The following is a 20,428-nucleotide window of genomic DNA, read 5'->3' as shown; positions in this document are numbered from 1 at the left end:
ACGACACCATGGACTTAAAAGGTAGCAGTAATTTAAAAGTAATTATCGTAGCTCACTATTTTCACCAAAGGTCTGATCCTGCTGACAATTATTACCAGGCACAGGATTTATTCTTGCAAAAACTCGAGTTTAAGTTTAAAGTATTACTCTGAATTTTATGAAGAGATGGACCAAAATCCTGCAAACACTTACACACATGCATAATTCCATTGGCTTCAATGGGATTACTCTTCCGTGAGTGAAAGTACTCACATGAAAAAGTTTTAGTAGGATCTGATCCTATTGTGCAGTGCTAATTCACTATAAGGCCAAGAGACTCTTCCCCTTTTCATGACATTTTTCTCTTATAGAAAAAATTCTCTTGAATACAGTAAATTTTAGTCAATTAAAATGAAGTTAAATGCTAATTTCTCCTTACCTTACATTCCAGCCATAGTAATGTACTAAATATAAAACCTCTCCATCATCAATTTCTGTGCTTTTAATACTGGCTTCATAAATTTTCTGAGTTTTTCCACGTCCATATTTTACTTTCACTTTGGTTCCCGTTAGACAGGGCTCTGTGTCCTCCTCATCCTCCTCCCCTTCTGATTCTCCTTTGTTATCAATTTCCTCCCTATAGAAAGATATATTTATAATACCCATTGATTATTTAATTACAGTCAGCCCAAAAATTTCCAGAGCATAGTTAAATATTCCCTGTCTAGTCAGAGGAAAGAGAAGAGAAAAAATTGCAGTAGGGAGTCCCTTGCTTCATGAAGCACAATGTATAAAAAATGAGCTTGGACATAGTTTCTTCAAATCAGACACCTCCACTCTCTTTTGCATAAGTTAGAAGTGTTAAACATCGGATTTATTCATAAATCATATCTTAACATGATTTATATGTGCATAACTATCTCAAAGCTTTAATGTTTATCGTTTTAAACATATTTAGTTGACAGTGAGGCTCAAGTGAAACAGAAGGTACTGAGGAAGGAGACACTAACTTCAATTCTTAATATTTGCTTCTGATGTGCTATTTTAAAGTTTTCAACCTTCTGCAATTTGCTCTGAAGTTTTATGAAATGTTTGCATTGTCAGGGTAATTGTCCTTTTGTGGTTCTCTAATCAGTTCCACAGAAGCAAATAGCAGTAAACACAAGGTTACAATAAATGCCTTTAAAAGTGACAACAATTCTTAACAGCCTCTATTTAAAATTATTTCTACCATTTAACTTAAGAAAAGATCCATAATAAAGCCAAGGTGTTTTTGCAAAAGCCAATGCCTCATCTGATCTACATATTTACATTACTTTTTAAACAAATTATTTGAATAGAAGCAAACCTAGAACTACAAGTAGACAAAATGGAAAAAGCACAGCTTGCTTTTAATAAAAGCTAAGTGATATGTTACAATCAGAGATGAACTATCTTGCAGCAATAACAGTTTACATTAAAAGGAAAGATGATGGCCAAGACATCTAGTGCTTAAAAGAAAGATGACTAAGAGACAATAGATATATGTAATATACCCATGCAACCTATGATACACTCTAATTTTACTTATGTGTGAATGAATTTGTTTGTTGTGTCATTTTACATGATCTTTCTTTTGACTGAAGGTGTAGCCTTCTTTGAAATCAATGTTTTTTCCAGAAGCGCATCAAAATGAGAACATAAGAATGGCCATACTGGGTCAAACCTAAAGGTCCATCTAGCCCAGTATCCTGCCTTCCAGCAGCAGCCAATGCCAGGTGCTTCAGAGGGAAGGAACCAAATAGGCAATCAACAAGTGATCCACTCCCAGTTTCTGGCAAACAGACGCTACTGACACCATCACTGCCCATCCTGGTTAATAGCCACTAATGGACCTATTTTCCATTAACTTATCTAATTCTTTTTTGAACACTGTTATATAGTCTTGGCCTTCACAACTCTTTTACCAGAGTTCCACAGAGAAATTCTTCCTTTTTTTTTTAACCTGTTGACTATGTATTTCATTGGGTGACTCCTAGTACTTGTGTTATGAGAAGGAGTAAATAACACTTCCCTATTTATTGTCTACTTCAATCATGATTTATAGACCTCTATCATATCCACCCTTAGTTATCTCTTTTCCAAGCTGAAAAGTCCAAGTCTTATTAATCTCTCCTCATATGGAAAAGGTAAGGAGATGATGCAGTCAACACATTCTCCAGTTGCTTGAAACAAACAAATAAAAAAAAAAAACATTAGGCTTAATTCACACTCAACTTGTGCCTCAAGTGCATCCCTCTTCCCCAGGCACACTGTCTAGAAAAAGAGGAGAAATGATGTCATAAGGTGCAGAACCAATCCCTGAACGGAGGTAGCCAAGACTAATAGGGTGCGAAGAGAGCGGCCTAGCCTGTTTTCACAACCCCTGGACTGCAGCAATTTAAACCAATTCTGCCTCAGTTTGTACTATGGATGTTATTTTCTGTCTATTAGATGGCTCTTTAGTCCAACATTCCCACATTCTTCCATATTGGTCTGTAACCTACCACTCTCTCATCCTTCATGTTGCGTTCTGCTCTCTTCTTCTCTTCAATCTTCTTCTGCCTCTTCAATCCATTTCCCCCTTCATTTTTAATCCTCAAGTCCCTTTCTTTCTCCTTAGCTCTTATTAATTCAACCCCTCCTGCCCTCAAATACATTTAAATAAAAAAAGAAACAAACAAGCTGGACATTTTCCAATAATTATTAGCCACCTTGCTTTTATGTTACATCCACTTCTTACTCCAAAAGATACAATATAAATAGACAAGACTACATGTTTGTACAACACCTGCCAACCGATTTTATCTGGCACTTATGTGCACTATGGTGCACAGATACCAATATAATCCAAGCTCACAGTGTTAGGAAGTCCATCCAGAGAAGTGGTAAAGCAGTGACTATTGCATGCAACTGCAGGCTAAAGCAACCCAGAAGTGGGTCTGCAATGAGAAAGGAGCTACCGCATCCATGGAAGCGCTGATTCAGTACATCTCCTAGGAAGCATCCTCAAGAGAAACACCTGTATGGCCCCCAAATACTGCCTTGCCTGACCAGATCCTTGGAGGAAGAGGAGAGTAGAAATACAGCCATCTCTCAGGGGAAAAACCTCTGAGGTACACAGCAGGCCTCTGCTGTTTTTGATATGCACAAGGAGGGGCAAATTATGATTGGGGTGAAAATCATGGGCTTGAGTCACACGTCTGATCTCTGGAAATGGAGTCCTAAATCTTCCTTAAACTAAGCAATATGGAGTGTCGCTGTGCCACCACACAGGCATTCTCTTAAAGAGTAGATGTAAGTTAATATGTACCTCTCTTGCCTCCTCTCTTCCTCTTCATCAGATTCTTTATCAGATTCCTCTTGTTTTTTCATTTTCTTCTCTTTTTGCTTTGATGTGTTCTTTCTCCCCAGTGGAGTCTCATTTTCTTTCTTCTCTGCATTCTCAAGTGTTTCCTCTACATCTTTATTTTCTTTGTTGCTATCTTTTAATTTGTCCTGCATTTTATCTTCTTCAGTTTCTTTTTTAATAGTTATTGCATCACGAGCAAGTCTCCTCCGCCCCTAACATAGAAACACATTCTGTTAAACAAGTTTTTTCATGTTCAGAGAAGGGGAGGTTATGCAGTGCATACTGTGTGTATACTTATTTTTCCTGTACAGAAGAAAGACTGGAGGCCAATGTGAAGTTTTGCATTTGAGAGTTATCATGTATTTATAAATTTTAAACTGTTTGCTATCAACAGAATCACCACTCTGTTCACAATTATAGGATTCCAGTATCAGAGTTCTAGCTTTTAATTACCTTTTGGGTGCATTTTAAAGGAAATTGTTTAACTGTACAAGGCCCGTAGTACAGATGTTAAGAGTCAGTTGATGGAATTTCCATCGACTATTCGATTAGTCGATAAGAGGAGGGCACTCCTGCTGCTTTTAAGCTGGATCTTCCCAGCACCAGCTCCTGCTTCCCCAACCATGCCGCCTCTGATACAGAGGCGGGTGTGGGGGACGGAGGGGAAGCAACTAGTTGAGTACTCACTGGACTACCCAATAAGCCTATGCTGATCAGGTAGTCGACAATTTGATTAGTCACTTCCATCCCTAGCCTGTAGTCCCTAAACACATGAAATAACACCCTCCCTAGCAGACTATGGCAGTTGTGGTAAGCACAACTATTTAACAGTCTTATGATTTAAAAGGGACAGATGCTCTGAAGTGAAAACATATATTGTTAAAATGAGTCCAGTAGCATCCAAAAGCTGCAAGACCCCTAGATTTTCCATATGTTGAAAGAAAAGCACTAGGAATAGCTGTTGAGTTGGGGAAGGGGCCCTTCCCTCTTATGGGCTTTTAATATTAAGCAGCCCAAGTACTCTAATTTTTGTACTCAGAATATACACCCTTCTGTTGCGTTTGCAATATTAGAATTTATTTATTATTCAAACTTAACAAACAAACCCATTAGGTACTCTAATAATTAAGCTTGTAGAAACATTATGTAATACTTGGTGGTTGCCACTGTCACATACAGGTGACATTATCTACATATTAATTATTTAATGCAGCTGGTTGGCTGCGTTAACAGGTTAACTTTGCCATCTAACAAGTCAAAGCAACTTAAAAAGCAACCCTTTTCCCTCTCCTCTTCTCTCCTGACCCAAAACCTTCCCCCAAAACTCCTGTCAAATACAAACAGTTTTTGCAGCATATTGTAAGGTGATCAAGCTAAAGAAACACAGACCGATCACGTATTATTATCTTTCTTAATGTTCAGTGCTTGTTTGAGCTAAACACTGTAGCTCTGTTTTTACACAAGAGGCTTTTGCGCAAAAAGGAGTTGTCTACATGGTTCCTTTCTGTGCAAAAACCCCTTCTTGCACAAAAACAGAGCTTAAATAATTATGCAAATGAGGCACAGCAATATTCCACACTTTGCCTCATTTGCATATTTTCTTGCACAAGAGGGGGCAGCGTAGACATAGCCTGTATGTTTACATTATTGTAGAAACCACCTCTTTTAAAACTATTAATTCATTACATTTACAGCATTTTAAGTAGTATTTCCAGTAAGCATACTCTCGCATTTTTTTTAAATTTAATAAGACCCTTTTCTATCATTTAATAGCTGGACAGGATCTAATCACCAAAATCTTCAGTAGGAAACAAAGCTGAAGTCCCCTGTCTGCACCTGTTCCAGATTAATTCAATCTTCCTTAAAGATGGGAGACCAGGACTGCACATAATATTCCAGATGTGGTCTCATCTGTGCCTTGTATCATGGTACTAACATTTCCCATCTCTACTGGAAATACCTCGCCTGATGCACCCTCTAACTGCATTAGATTTTTTCACAGCCACATCACATTGGTGGCCTATTCACTGGCCTCTGATCAGCCAGTACTTGGGATGTAAAAAGCTAGTTAAAAAGGTACCAGTGCAACTGCTGAAAATCTTAGCGGTTACTGGCTCTGCAGTATGAAGTTTATTTAAACTTTATACGGAAGAGCCCAAAGCAAAGCCTTCCTGTGACCGGGGCCACCAGCCTCTGCTGGCCCGCTCTCAGGGAGGCAGCTTCTCCATGGCAGTGAAGCCACCTATCTGGGAGAGGGGCCAGCAGGGTGTGGTTTGCTACTGCAGCGAAGCTGCTTCCTCAGGAGTACAGTCAGCAAGAGCTGCCAGCCCTGCTCCCAGGGATCCAACGTGTAACCTCTGGCAGGGGGAAAGGAGGGGCAGCAGGGGATGCTCTGGTGTTGGTTACAGTGATGCTTACTGGTTAACCGGTTAATCTTGAATATCCCTAGCCAATACACCCAGATCTTTCTTCCCCCGTCATTTCCAACTGATACGTAGTCTGTTTGTAGCAAATATTCTTGATGTTAGTCTCTAAGTACATGATCTTGCATTTGCACTATTAAATTTCAGCCCATTTCTATTACTCGTCAGTTTTGACAATCATCCAGACCATTCTGCAGGATATACTGGTCCTAATTTGCATTGGCAACACCTCCCAACTTTGCAACATCTGCTAATTTTATTAGCACACTCCCACTTTTTTGTGCTATGGTCAGTAATGTAAATGTTAAGTAAGATTACTCCCAAAACCAATCCCCGAGGAACTCCATTAGTTACTTCCCTCCAGCCTGACAGTTCACCTTTCAGTATGACCCACTGCTGTCTTCCCTTTAGCCAGTTCCTTATCCACCCTTCAATTCTCCTATTAATTCCCATTTTCTCAAATTTAAAATATAATTTCCCACGTGGAACTGACTCAAATGCCTTACTGAAACCTACATAGATTAATTCTATTGAATTCCTACTGCATTTTCTCTGTCTAAAGATGATCTCAGGTAGCTTGGTCAATCTCCTGAAGGGTTTTGAACATCAGGAAAGAACTTGAAATGGACTTATATACCCTGACTTCCGATTGAATAAACAATAGAGCATTGTCTGGATATGTGAATGGAAGCCTGTGTTTAGTTTGTGCGCTTTTGTGTTTCATACAAATATGGCAATTCCTACGTACAGCCAATTCTCTAGGGAAATCTCGTATCAGTGAACTATTAAGGATGCCCAGTTCTATTTAGCACATAAATAAAAAAACTGAAGTCAGACTACTTACTCTTGGGGATCTTAATTCTATTTCTTCTTTTTCACTTTCACTGCTGGAATCATTTTCTTCCACTTCATTTTTTACTTCTGCTGGAAGCATTTCTTGTTCCTCTTTTACACTTTCCTCCATTGGTTCTTCTTGTTTCTGAATGTTTTCTACCACTTTTGGTTCATTATGATGGATGGTCCTAAACTGAATGTTTGCAGAGCGGCAGTATTCTTCAAAACCATAAAGATACCTATATATATATACATATATAAAAAACAAAGTTTGATACATTTTTATCATTGCATATCTGATTTTCATGTCACAGAACTGCAAACAAATTATTTTCTTGCTCACATAAGTTCAAGAGAAGAGTATTAACTCTTGGTGGCAAAAAACCAAACAACCCAACTCTATGTTAAGAGAGTTTGAGGTAGCATGATTAAGCAATCATATCTGAGTGACTCAGTTAACATTACGCATACACAGCTTTAACTCTGTCCCATTTGCTTAAGCATTCACAACAGTCAACAGTACATCATACTATACAAGAGTTTTTCAAGCACACAATTGCTTCTACAATCTTAGAATTACCTTGCATTTTTTTCCCCATTCATGTATTGTTACAGTGTTTTAAAGCTCAACTCCCTGAATATTTTCATTTACTTTAATGAATAGGATCAGACACATAGTCAGCTGCTATTCAACAAGCACAACTTTCATTAGATTCAATGAGGTAATTAACCACTAAGCTAATTTATACTAAGCTGCAAATTTAGATGGCCTATATATGCCAGCAAGTTTTCACTTTTTATTTAATCTGAAAGCTTAGTTTGCGGTATACTTTTCAAATTAATTACATTAATGAGCTGTCTGGCATACACAACTGTAAAAGAGACAATACACATTCATCTAAGGGTTAGAAAACATATTATATTTTATTCGAGAAACAAAATACAGCCATGTCATTAAAGACTTTTGTACTGCAACTACCCTACATTGAGAGTTAGATTTGTATGTATAACCTTTACTGTAGCAATTCCTGATACTGGTGCCAACCATGGAATCATGGTGCTCAACTGTTCTGATATTTTCTTTGTTTGTATAATAAAACAAAGTTCTTCAGGGTGGGGAAATATTTGCCCATGTATCTAATGGACAAAACATTCCCCTGATCTCCCACATGCAGAGCTCCAGCTCTCATTTTTACTCAAAACATTGAACTATTTCTACTCAACCTTTCAGGAAAAAAGTTAATTTTACTTAGAAAAATCTCAGGTGCATTATAAATGAAAATACAATTGAACAACAGGAGTTAAGCAAATGCTTATGTAACCTTAACTCAAATGGTCACCACCACTCCTTCTACTCTTATATCTAATAAAGTAAATGTGTCCAAGAGCCATCATTCACAGATCTATAAAGATAATCGAAATTTCTGCACTGATATTTCAAAGATTAATTCTGAAACACACTTATTTCAAGCTACTTTGTTCAGAAAGTTTAAAAGTTTGGAGTAAATAAATGCAAAGCTCTGCCCATAACATGCAACTATCACAGATCTCAATGGCAGTAGAACATGTGCATATCTGAAGACAGAGTCTGTCCATGTTAATAAGCACACATTTCAAATTGGCTGCATAGCAGTTTCATTGCTATATTCCAAAACAGTAACACCAAATGCCAGCAATGGCAACTGGCTGCTCTAAAACAAGCAGTGTTCTAAGAAACTTCAACTGCAAGATCCTACACGGTGTCCAGAAGTCTTCTACTCCTCTTTATAGTTAATGGAAGTGGTGCAGAACTCTAGCCCTTGTTTGCAAGAACTTCTTAAAATCTGGTAAAGTTAATATAGAAACATAACAAGAGAATGTTGAACACTTGTTTACTAATATCAACTACTGAGTCAACAAAATTGTTTGAAAGTGTTCATTCCACTTTTAAGATTTTCCATATTTATAAAAATCATTCAATCAATCATCTAGTAAGATATAACTTACTTTCTATAAGCAGTTTTTACATTGTAGGAAGCAGCTGAGTTCAAAATAGGAATGCCAAGGTCCATATAAATTTGCTTCCATACAGCACCACTGTCAATCTGGAAAAGGAAATTTTATTTATTAACCAGGAAAATTAAGAATGAAATTTATTGTAACACTAGAACTGTAACCAAGGCCTTCAAGAACACTAATAGAGGTTTTGCTTAAGAAAAATTTAACACTTACATTGTCACACCCACCCTGTTGATACACCAGTCTAAAAAGTTTGAAGAGGTTAAGATCCTTGTAGCCCAGAACAGGTGGTTTATTGATAGGAGTACCTAATTATATAAGAATACAAATATATAAAGTTACCATGCAGATGAGCAAACTTGTCTTTCATCCCACAGCACACACTTGATTGTTGGTACATTTTGCAATTTAGCGTCTGTAATATTTTACCTATAAAAATGGTATCTCAAGCAATGTTCCTTCTAGTTTTTTACAAGTTCATGTGCAGAATAATTTTATGTGCACCAAGGCCTGTGCAGATGTGCACCACTAATAGAAACACATGCTGCTGGCTTTACATGGCTGTGGTGAATCAGCTGGGTGGTATTTGAATCTCTCCTGTGTGGCTCCCCAAGCACAAAGCTTATCCAAAGAAGAAGGAAAATGTGGAAGGGCAGCCAATCAGAATCGTTAAGGAAAAGCCTGGGAAATGATGGGGTGTGGGACAGATAAAGAGAAGAATATAAAATGTTTGGATGCGGGGGACATAGAATAAAAATTAAAGGGTCAGAATATGAAATGGTGAAAAAGGTGGCAAGAGAAAGAATTTTCGGGGAGGGGGGCAGAGTGAATATGAAACTAAACTAAGTGAATTGAAAACTGATTAGGAAATGAGATTCTATTAATTATAAAAGGGGAGGTCAGAAATTAACTGAGATAAGGACTGAAATTAATGAATTTGCTACTCCTCTCTGCTAAGGTAGCAAAGGAGGTCCCTTTTTTCCAGGAAATGCAAAATTATGGAAGTTAGACTATATTGGACATTGCTACAGAAGTATTGGCAGCATGCAGTGGTACTCACACAGAAAAAAGACAAAGAAGAGCAACAGTACGGGAGAGGTTGTGTTGCAAGGAAGAGAAAGAAAAATATATGGGAACACAAGACCCAGCTGTGAAAGAAGCCTGTACTGCTTGATCAAAATACTATCTTTAAACCAGGGGTTCTCAAACTTTGTGATACTACGACCTCCTAAAATGCTAACGTGTGTGACCCCCCTCACCCTGACTGCCCTGGGTCACTTCCTCCCACCTTTTCACCAGATTCCTTGCCCTCCTGGGGTTCCTTCAAGGCGTTTGCGGTCCTCGATGCCCTTCCCCCCGTCTTTCTCCTCTGTGCCTCTTTTCCACTCCACGTCCCTTTGATTCCTTCTATCTCTCCTCTTCTCCGTCCTCCACTCCTCTCCCGTGTCTCCTCCTCTGACCCCCATGTGCCCTTATTTACCTCCGGGTCCTCTGCTCCGACCCAATCCCTCAGCCTGCTGGCTGAGGGACCCTACCCTCTCCCAGCTGGAGAAGCATTCGGTCGCCCGGCAACCATGCCCCAGCCAGCCCCTCGCGCATCCGCTCCTGTGTTGGCCTCACTCTCCCGCCACCTTGCCTCCTGCTGCAGCTGAGCCATGCTCCTGGAGTCCTGCGGCCCCGGCCATGCTGCGCAGCTTGCCAGCGGCTGCCTTCCGCTTCCCTGCTGCTCTTCATGGCCCGGGAGAGAGGGGTCGCAAGTGAAAAACTGAATCCAACTGTGACCCCCCCCCTTTAAGTTGCTGGTGACCCCCCCCCCCCCCGGGGGGTCGCAACCCACAGTTTGAGAAACACTGCTTTAAACAATATCAGTTCATCTGAGGACTAGGCCTTTACTTATACTGCTCTATTACCTTCTTTATTTACCCATTTCCCACAGCCACCTATAAAGTCTCTCCCTAGTTCCTGGACTAACACTGCTTCAGAGAGACATTACTCTATGAGGGAACAAGAGAAAGGACAGTAACAGAAGTAGAAGAACCAGGCTATAAAGAAGATAGTATTATTTACACGATACACTTCCCTCTTAAGCCGTTCCTTATTTCTCTCCCCCGCCACCCACACCTTTGTCCCAAGGGAGTGCTAATTCCACATGGTATGGCCTTCAAAGTGATCCTGGATGAACTCCAGAAAAGCTTGCCATAACAAATATATGACCCAGTGATATATTTGTGATAGGCAAGTGGCAAGACTGAACAGGCTAGGAACTACTCCATTAAGCCTTTGCGGACTGGAAAATACTTAGTTACAGAGAAGACCAGCCTACTTAAAATGGTGATCTGCCGTATTTCTTTTAATTATACTAAAAGATTGTGCACTACTTTGCTTGACTAAGACAGTTGTCTGTCTTCTTATTATATGTTTTTCTATCAACATGTATTATTATAGAAGACTGCAATGTTTTATGAATTTTTACCCACTCTTCCCTTGTTCACCAATGGGCAGAGAAGGTATTCAAGTACATAACTTATATTCAAGTATTTTTTTAATATAATAGTGCTTAAAAATTTTAGAAGCTATTTTTTACCCTGTGGAAAACACTTGCTAGTTTTTTACAGAAGTATCTAAAGATAGTCTAGTCTTGTTTGTACAATGTTTTCCATCTTTGCTATTGATCAAAACAAGTTTGCAAATACAGGAGTGAAACTTTCTATATTCAAAACGATTGCCATTTCTGTGCATAACATATGTGGGTGCACTATGTTATTTGCTGAAAGGATAACCCATTTTCTGACATCAATGCCTTTAGAAAAGCTCCAGCCACCCAGGCATTGGAAAATTAGCACTGCATAAGCCACTGAAATGTGAAATTGTAAGGAGGATGACACTGAAAAGAAAGCAAAGTACCGTACTATGTATAAAGGTAACTGCAGCACTTCCAATATATTCTTTGCTATATAGCACTTAGGTGTCATGCATATAACGGACAGGACCAATTCTGTTGAGAAAAGCACCACATTTGTGCCTTCTTTATTCTAAAACCAAGCTGGATCACTTAGGTTGTTTTCCAGGTGAATGTTACTGTTATTCCCCTACTTGGGAGGGAAGTGTCTGTGTGTGATTAGAATAGCCTTGCAACAGGATTTAAAAATGCACATTTCTGGATTTCTGGTGCTTAAAGAGTTCCACAACCCAAGGCCAAGTCTTCAAGAGGTTTTATCCTACAGATCAGCAACACAAGTGCCAGCTATAGCTGCCATACAGGGACACCAGCTAAGAGTATATTTTAGAGATATTTTGGTTCTTGCCCATGAAGAACAATCTTAAAAAAAAAAAACCCACCCACCCAAAAACCCAAACCATCAAAATCACTTAGGCACGGTTCACTTTTACTCTATGTGTTATGCCTATACACCTTTGATATAACCAGACTTGCCCCATTTTGAAAAAGGTTAAAAAAGTTCTCTCACGTGCCAGGTTAGTTATTGTAATATACATGTTTCCCTGATGCAAGAGCTGTACCATAATACAACACATTACATTTTAAAAGAATTATTTTTAAATGAGTTGGTACACAAGAGATAATAAGTAAGCAATTTATTACCTCTGTCTTCCATAAACTTGTAAAGCTGTTGGAGGAAGTTGTCCCTCTCTTCAGGATCAAGCTCTTCCTCCGGCTGTCAAAACAAGGGGAGACATATTGAAAATATTAAATGCACATGGCCACATTTATTTATAGCCCGATCCAAAACAATTCATTTTACACAGAGAAGCCAGGCTATTATTGTTCATCCATATAAAGATGTATTCTATCAAGAAAAAGGGCTAGCCACACAAATGGGCAAAGTTAAATAAGATGAGAGAGACTAACTTAGGGTGTGTCTAGACTACATGCCTCCTTCGACGGAGGCATGTAGATTAGCCAGATCGGAAGAGGGAAATGAAGCCGCGATTAAAATAATCGCGGCTTCATTTAAATTTAAATGGCTGCCCCGATCTGCCGATCAGCTGTTTGTCGGCAGATCGGGGGAGTCTGGACGCGATGCGCCGACAAAGAAGCCTTTCTTCATCGACACAGGTAAGCCTGGTTTCACGAGGCTTACCTGTGTCGATGAAGAAAGGCTTCTTTGTCGGGGCATCGCGTCCAGACTCCCCCGATCTGCCGACAAACAGCTGATCGGCAGATCGGGGCAGCCATTTAAATTTAAATGAAGCCGCGATTATTTTAATCGCGGCTTCATTTCCCTCTTCCGATCTGGCTAATCTACATGCCTCCGTCGAAGGAGGCATGTAGTCTAGACACACCCTTGGTTGGTTTGAACCCTATGCACTGAAATCTCAACTGCGGAAAAAGAAAATGCAAAGCATAGGGATCCCTCAATCCATTAGGGCAGTGGTCCCCAACCTGTGGTGGTGGCCGGGCGCCAGGGGGCGTGGCCGTTCGCCCGCCGGGCGCCAGGGGGCGGGGGCCCCCCATAGTCGGGCCCCCCCCCCCATAGCTGCGCCCGGGGCCGGCACCCCCCCAAGCTCCGTGCGCCCGGGGCCGGCGCCCCCTCCCCCCCAAGCTCCGCGCGCCCGGGGCCGGCGCCCCCTCCCCCCCAAGCTCCGCGCGCCCGGGGCCGGCGCCCCCCCCTCCTCCAAGCGCCGGCGCCCCCCCCACCCCCAAGCTCCGTGAGCCCGGGGCCGGCGCCCCTCCCCCTCCTCCAAGCGCCCAGGGCCAGGCCAGCCCCGAGCACGTGGCGGGCGCACACGAATGCCCCCGCGGGCACCATGGCGCCCGCGGGCACCGTGTTGGGGACCACGGCATTAGGGAAAGAAAGACTAAGATATAAGGATATGTGTGGCCTGCACTAATATAATGATTAATATTATACAGTAAATCCAATACTGAACAAAGCTATCCATCCTGTTTTCCTTTTACTAAAACACATTACCTCTACAGGCAGTCCCCGGGTTACGTACAATATAGGGACTGTAGGTTTGTTCTTAAGTTGAATTTGTATGTAAGTTGGAACTGGTACATATTGTAGGGGAAACTCTAGCCAAACATTTCTCCAGAGCTCAGTTTTATTCTCCCACACCTCACTTCCCTCAGTCCTTTATTCTCAAGCTGAGGTGTCTGCTGAGAAAAGCCACCGCGCGTCTACCTGGTATGCTGGGGGGGGCACTAGCTTCGTGTCTCCCTGGTCTGCTGGGGGGAAGCAGCTAGTGCAGGGTTGCCTCACCCCGTTGTAAGTAGGGATCCGATGCAAGTCGGATCCATGTAACCCGGGGACTGCCTGTACTATTCTTACACTGCCACTGCAGATAAATACAGCTAAACTATTGTGACAGTCCACAATATGAACTAACGCCTTTGCTATGTTCAAAGGGAAATGGTAAAGTAAAGAAAGGTTATTAAGAAAAAAAATATTTTTGACCATGTTTAGTGGGATTCCAGATTTTAGTAGAGCCTAATGAGGACTTTTTCCCTGCAAAATCCTATATGTGTCACATTCTTCCTCCCCAACCTGGTAGGCATAAGGATTGCTAGTGAGACTGTCTGTACGAAAGTGACTACAACTTTCTGTATGTCTTTCCTCGAAGACTAAGTCAAAAAGAAAACTCCACTACTTTATCTTTAGTAGAAAAATCACATGCAGTTTTGAAAGGAAGTAGGAAGCAAAAGAAAGGGTACTGATTTCTGTTTAGGCTACATTCAGCAAATTCTAAGCTTTGATTTTAATAAAATTATATTCCTAATTTTCTCTGGTGAAAACAGGGTCATTGGCATTTAAAATGACACACCGCTGTCTTGTTAACTAAAGAACAGCCTTCCTGTGAAGCAACAGTATTAGTTCACCTCTTTTCACATCCTGCTTGTTTCAATGAATGTAATCTCCAGAGCCCAATGGGGGTCATTTAAATACTGACATTATTCTGCAGAGATACTTTGTGTTGTGTTTCTTGTTTTCTGATTTTTTAAAAATAAAACATGGAAATTAAATTCTGACCCACAAAATTATATAATATTATAGTGGCCATTTTGCTTTTCCATGTATATTCCATGGTATACATTTAAACAGGAATACAGTAAGATACAAAACGGAAAACAGAACACAGACAATGCTGCATATTTATATTATTGCAATAGGAACCAGTTTTTGTATTTCCTACTTTTACAAAATTTAACTGTGCAATCTTAACATTACAATTAATAGATCTCACCGTTTCCTGTGCAATGCTTTTCTATTTATGGATAATCTACAGATATTCACAATTCAGAAGCACTTCCACCTTGAACTATTTATTTGTGTGGACGTATCCCCAAAACAAACACAGTGAGGCTGCAGCTTAGAAACAGCTTTTCGATGTGCAAACACTTAAATATTTACAAGCTTCAGAGGGGTAGCTGAGTTTGTTGGTTTTATAAGTTTTTTGTGTTACAGACTAATAGTCTAGTAGCACCTTAAGGACTAACAAAACATGTAGATGGTATCATGAGCTTTCATGGGCACAACCCACTTCTTCAGACTGAAGTGGGCTCTGCCCATGAAAGCTCATGATACCATCTACATGTTTTGTTAGTCCTGAAGGTGCTACTAAACTGTTGTTTTTTAAATATTTACAGTCTCTCTGTATCTTTAACTGAAGTTAAACAAAAGGCAAAGATGAAAAATCCTATAGCAAAAGAAAACAGGAGCAGGAAGACCAAGTGACTATACTTGAGGAACTTGGAAAACAGAAGGAAAGGTTAGGACAGTTAATACATCTAATGGTGACAGAAGTGATATGAACTGGCCATTCAGTGGACTGCAGACCAGGTGAAATGACTCATGAGTTGATGCTGGAGAATATTTCACATTGGGCTATCTATATGCTACCATTCCCCCCGACCTGGGTGTGTCTTGCATGCCTATAGTTCCTAGAACTCCACCCACTGTTCTGGCTCTCTAGAAAGGTTTCATTTCAATTATCAATTGCCCAGCAGGCTTCATAGACTCAGTGTCCCTATGGGAACATTTTTGCGCCTGAGTAATAAGGAGGGATGAATGATTATTTCTGTCATGATTGCCTCAATCAACTGGGACCCAATTTTGGTAGACATTACACATCGAGAGAGAGAGAGAGAGAGAGAGAGAGAGAGAGAGTCCCTCCTTCAAAAGCCTACAGTCTGACCGGAGAGAAACCAAAGAAAGTTTTTAATCCTATTTTAGCGATGAATATATGCACAGATCTACAAAGGTATAGAAGTGCACAAGTCCCAGTTTCAAGCTCCAGTACAATCCACAGAACTCCCACCGAACACTGTTGGTGCTTAAAAGCCAGTCCCCCGTCCCCACAACACGGCCTCTGCTTCCCCTGCCCCGCTGCTGCAGAGGCTGTTACAGCAGTCGCCCCTGGCTGCAGGGGGGGTCCCAGCGGCAAATTGGAGGGTGCTACTCGCTGGGCAGGCAGCCCCACTCAATCCCTGCTCACGCCAGGTAAGGGACCAAATCCCAGTGTCTCTGCAATTTAAAAGGCAGTAGGAGCCAGGATGACTGGCTCCTACTGCCTTTTAAATTGCAGAGACACAATAGGGTTTAGTCCTGGTGCAAACCAGGACTGATCGGGGCTGCCTTCCCCTATCGAGTAATCGAGCAGTTGATAAAAATTCTATCAACTACTTGATTACATCCCTACTCTATATTTCGGTGATCAGAGCACCCATGTGGGAGACTTAAGACTCAGTATCCCTGCTCCACTAATTACTTAAATGGAGTATGAAAGCTTCAAGAGGAGAGATTGAGGGAGCCCCTCTTCAGAATATCCTGTAGCCCACTGGTTAGGGTACTCTCCTGAGAGATGGGATATGGGAGACCCTGTTCAAATCATGAGTCCTGTAACCACTGAACTAAAGGTTATAAGGTGGGCACCACCATCACCAAATCCTCCTGCTATGTTGTGTGGAATTAAGCAGGCACCTAACTCAGTCTCACAAAAAACAACTTGGGCACTTATGTTGCTTGACTCCCGGAGAAAGGTTCCTGACTGTGGATCACAAGCAGAGAGAGACACCTCCCAGTCATCTAATGTGAGGTGTCTGCCTCCTTTAGAGGGGCAGAAGGCAAGACACACTTCTCTAGTTGGCGTCTTCCATAGGCTAGCTTAGGCAGCTCTCCCCATGTCAAATGCTGGATTTTGTGAATCATGTTCTAAAATGCTTCTCTCTCCCCACTCATAGCGTTGGGGATTTAGGTGCCTAAGTCAGGCTTTGTGGATCACGCTGTTATTCCTGCGATATTCCTGGCACCTAGGTCCCTTTAAGGATGCATGTCACAGAAGTCAATGTGACTTGGCCCAAGTTCTAAACAAGCCTCTGGCGGAGCCAAGAACTGAACCCAGACCTCATGTCTTACTCGAGTGCCTTAACCAGGTCACCCTTCTCCAGAATTAACTGTTACAGCCAACTCCTTTCTTCTGAATGGTGTGGAACAGCACAGCATGCCCTTTGGCTTCTCTCCCTCTATTCCTCCTAATGCAGCCTCCAGAAGGGGGAATATTAAAAAGAACTAAAGGAATCCGAATAAGTATTGCAGCATCTCAGAAATGCCACTGCTGCTACTTGCCACCACTGAAGAGAGCAATGTTTCTTTTAGTAGGCAGCCTGCACACACTGCACTTCTATCCATGGAATCCCCAGATAGCAGGAATGCTGCTGTTCCAACCAACAGCTTCACTGCTTCTGAAGTCCAGATATTTTCACTAGAAGTCTTCAGAATTTCATAGCTAAATCTATTCAAATAATTTTCTGTGAACATTTCCAGTTCTCTAGTAATTTTGTCTCTTATTTACATTCTTTCCCACAAAGTGGCTCTGATAAATGGTAAGTGAGTGCCAATGATTTAGCTCAAAGAGGCCAAACCTGTTCACAAGTAGAAAAGCCATTTAACATACAGGCAGTCCCCGAGTTACGCGGATTTGACTTATGTCGGATCCGCAGTTACAAACGGGGTTTTTCTCGCCCCGGAGGACGGGAGCGGCGGGACGCCCAGATGCGCCGCGGTCCCGCCGCCCGTGTCCTCAGGGGCGAGAAAAGCTGCTCCGCGTCTCCCTGGTCTGCTGGGGGGGGGGGGGGGGGGAGGTTCCCCCCAGCAGACCAGGGAGACGCTGAGCAAAGCCGCGGAGCACGTGGGCAGCGGGACAGCCCAGACGCGGAGCAAAGCCGCAGAGGACCCGGAGCAAAGCCGCAGAGGACCCGGGCGGCGGGACTGCGGTGTGTCTCGGTCCGCCACCCGCGTCTCCCTGGTCTGCTGGCGGGGGGGGGGGGGGGGGCCAGCTAGTGTGCCCCCCCCCCCCCCCCCAGCAGACCAGGCTTTTCTCCGGACGCCTGTGGTAGAGCAGATGGGGCGCTGCTGGTTGGTCCCGCAGCGCCGGTCTGGGCGCTACTGGACCAACCCAGCAGCACCCTAGCTGCTCTGCCCCAGGTGTCCTGATTCAGCCGCTGCTGAAACTGACCAGCGCTGACTACAGGAAGCCCGAGGCAGAGTTGCTCTGCCCCAGGCTTCCTGGAATCAGCCGCTGATCAGTTTCAGGAGCAGCTGACTTGGGGACGCCTGGGGTTCTTAAGTTAAATCTGTATGTAAGAACTGGCATCCAGATTCAGCCTGTTGAAACTGATCAGCAGCTGATTCCAGGAAGCCCGGGGCAGAGCAACTCTGCCTCGGGCTTCCTGTAGTCAGCCGCTGGTCAGTTTCAGCAGTGGCTGAATCTGGACGCCAGTTCCGACTTACATACAGATTCAACTTAAGAACAAACCTACAGTCCCTATCTTGTACGTAACCCGGGGACTGCCTGTATTACATTTATAGAGAATTCAGAAGTGAAATATCTATTGCTCACTCATTACATATGATCAAATGAAACACCAGGCATTTTTAATTTTAATTGAATATTTCTTTTAGTAAAGTTAGTTTAATTTAAAATACTGGTATGCTGCTTGGTCAGAGGGCTCTTAGCTGTAACAAGAAAAGCTCATAAAACGTTGATGGGTTAAGTTTAAAAAAAAAAAACAGCTACATGCTGAAATTACTAAATTTTTCTTCCATCATGATAGCTAGTTATCCAAAACCACCAATACTTACATTATTACTTTGCAAAATAAACACCCTCCCCCCTATGTCTCAGAGTACTTTTCTTAATCCCTGTATTGCTAAATACTTTATAAACACATGTATGTTTTATTTAAACTGATCGTGTAGGAACTAGCAGAGCAACCAATCACTATGGGCCTGACTCAATGTTTAAAGAAGTCTACAAAAACACTCACAGATATCAGTGTACCATGCTTTATGACCCATGTGTTCACAATAGTTGCCTCAGCCTTGAGCATTTCTATGGATTCAAATGAGAAAGAAAATACAGCTCTAACATCCTGGCCTCTTGCCTGCTCTTCAAACAGAAATTATAGCTCTTGTTGGTCCTAATCTGAACAGTGGACAGACCAAAAAACAAAACGAAAAATAAAAAAGCCCACTAATTTGCTGTCCAAAATGAACAAGAAAAAATGTCAGACACTAATACCAGTGACAGCATAAAGCGTATAATATAAAAGAAAATAGTAGTTCTCAGGATACATAATCATTGGTTCAAGTTTGATACTCAAATCCTTCAAATACAACCCGCATTAGAGTATTGTAAACTAAGGTATTAAAAATATATTTTTCTTTAGAGTTATTGCTTGACTAATCATGCTATGAACTTCCTAAAAGGAAAACAGAACCAATCTAGGAGGAAGAAAAATATGATATATGGCAACCAAAGCTCAGAAGAGCATGAATCTGTTTTGGGACTGGATCGGTTCAATATCTTCATCAACGGTTTAGATACTGGCATAGAAAGTACGCTTATTAAGTTTGCAGATGATACCAAGCTGGGAGGAGTTGCAACTGCTTTGGAAGATAGGGTCATAATTAAAAATGATCTGGACAAATTGGAGAAATGGTCTGAGGTAAACAGGATGAAGTTTAATTAAGACAAATGCAAAGTGCTCCACTTGGGAAGGAACAATCAGTTTCACACATACAGAATGGGAAGCAACTGTCTAGGAAGGAGTACGGCAGAAAGGGATCTAGGGGTTATAGTGGACCACAAGCTAAATATGATTCAACAGTGTGATACTGTTGCAAAAAAAAAAAAAAAAAAAAAAAAAAAAAAAAAGCGCAAATATGAGTCTGGGATGCATTAACAGGTGTGTTGTGAGCAAGACATGAGAGTCATTCTTCTGCTCTATTCTGCGCTGGTTAGGCCTCAGTTGGAGTATTGTGTCCAGTTCTGGGCACCGCATTTCAAGAAAGATGTGGAGAAATTGGAAAGGGTCCAGAGAAGAGCAACAAGAATGATTAAAGGTCTAGAGAACATGACCTATGAAGGAAGGCTGAAAGAATTGGGTTTGTTTAGTTTAGAAAAGAGAAGATTGAGGGGGGACATGATAGCAGTTTTCAGGTATCTAAAAGGGTGTCATAAGGAGGAGGGAGAAAACTTGTTCATCTTGGCCTCTGAGGATAGAATAAGAAGCAGTGGGCTTAAACTGCAGCAAAGGAGGTTTAGGTTGGACATTAGGAAAAAGTTCCTAACTGTCAGGGTAGTTAAACACCGGAATAAATTGCCCAGGGAGGTTGTAGAATCTCCATCTGTAGAGATATTTAAGAGTAGGTTAGATGGATGTCTATCAGGGATGGTCTAGATAGTCCCCTGTCCTCATGGCAGGACGAAGTACTGGACTCGACCTCTCAAAGTCCCTTCCAGTCCTAGTATTCTATGAATACCTAGAAGACCAAAACAAGTGCACAAGTTACTGTAACTGAAT

At 41.7% G+C, this 20,428-nt stretch overlaps 1 protein-coding gene across 11 annotated transcripts in view; it reads right to left on the bottom strand.

Annotated features, from left to right (window-relative positions):
- Positions 1-20,428, bottom strand: part of ARID4A (AT-rich interaction domain 4A) — a 76,078-nt gene that overhangs the window by 12,811 nt on the left and 42,839 nt on the right. For all 11 annotated transcript variants that reach the window (XR_012903260.2, XM_089778314.1, XM_089778313.1 and 8 more), the window contains 6 exons: positions 12,206-12,278; positions 8,818-8,912; positions 8,593-8,690; positions 6,617-6,845; positions 3,311-3,561; positions 419-616 (listed from right to left, as the gene is read on the bottom strand). Coding sequence is in view for 10 of the 11 variants with exons in the window: in XM_089778314.1 (XP_089634440.1) it covers positions 419-616; positions 3,311-3,561; positions 6,617-6,845; positions 8,593-8,690; positions 8,818-8,912; positions 12,206-12,278 (944 nt within the window). In the remaining variant the exon portion in view is untranslated. The remainder of the gene's footprint in view (positions 1-418; positions 617-3,310; positions 3,562-6,616; positions 6,846-8,592; positions 8,691-8,817; positions 8,913-12,205; positions 12,279-20,428) is intronic.

This window comes from Pelodiscus sinensis, chromosome 5, assembly GCF_052426305.1.
Source record: "Pelodiscus sinensis isolate ZL-2025 chromosome 5, ASM5242630v1, whole genome shotgun sequence".
Classification (NCBI taxonomy): Eukaryota; Metazoa; Chordata; order Testudines; family Trionychidae; genus Pelodiscus; species Pelodiscus sinensis.
Note: the sequence above shows the minus strand (reverse complement) of the source record. Positions and strands in the feature narration are given on the sequence as shown.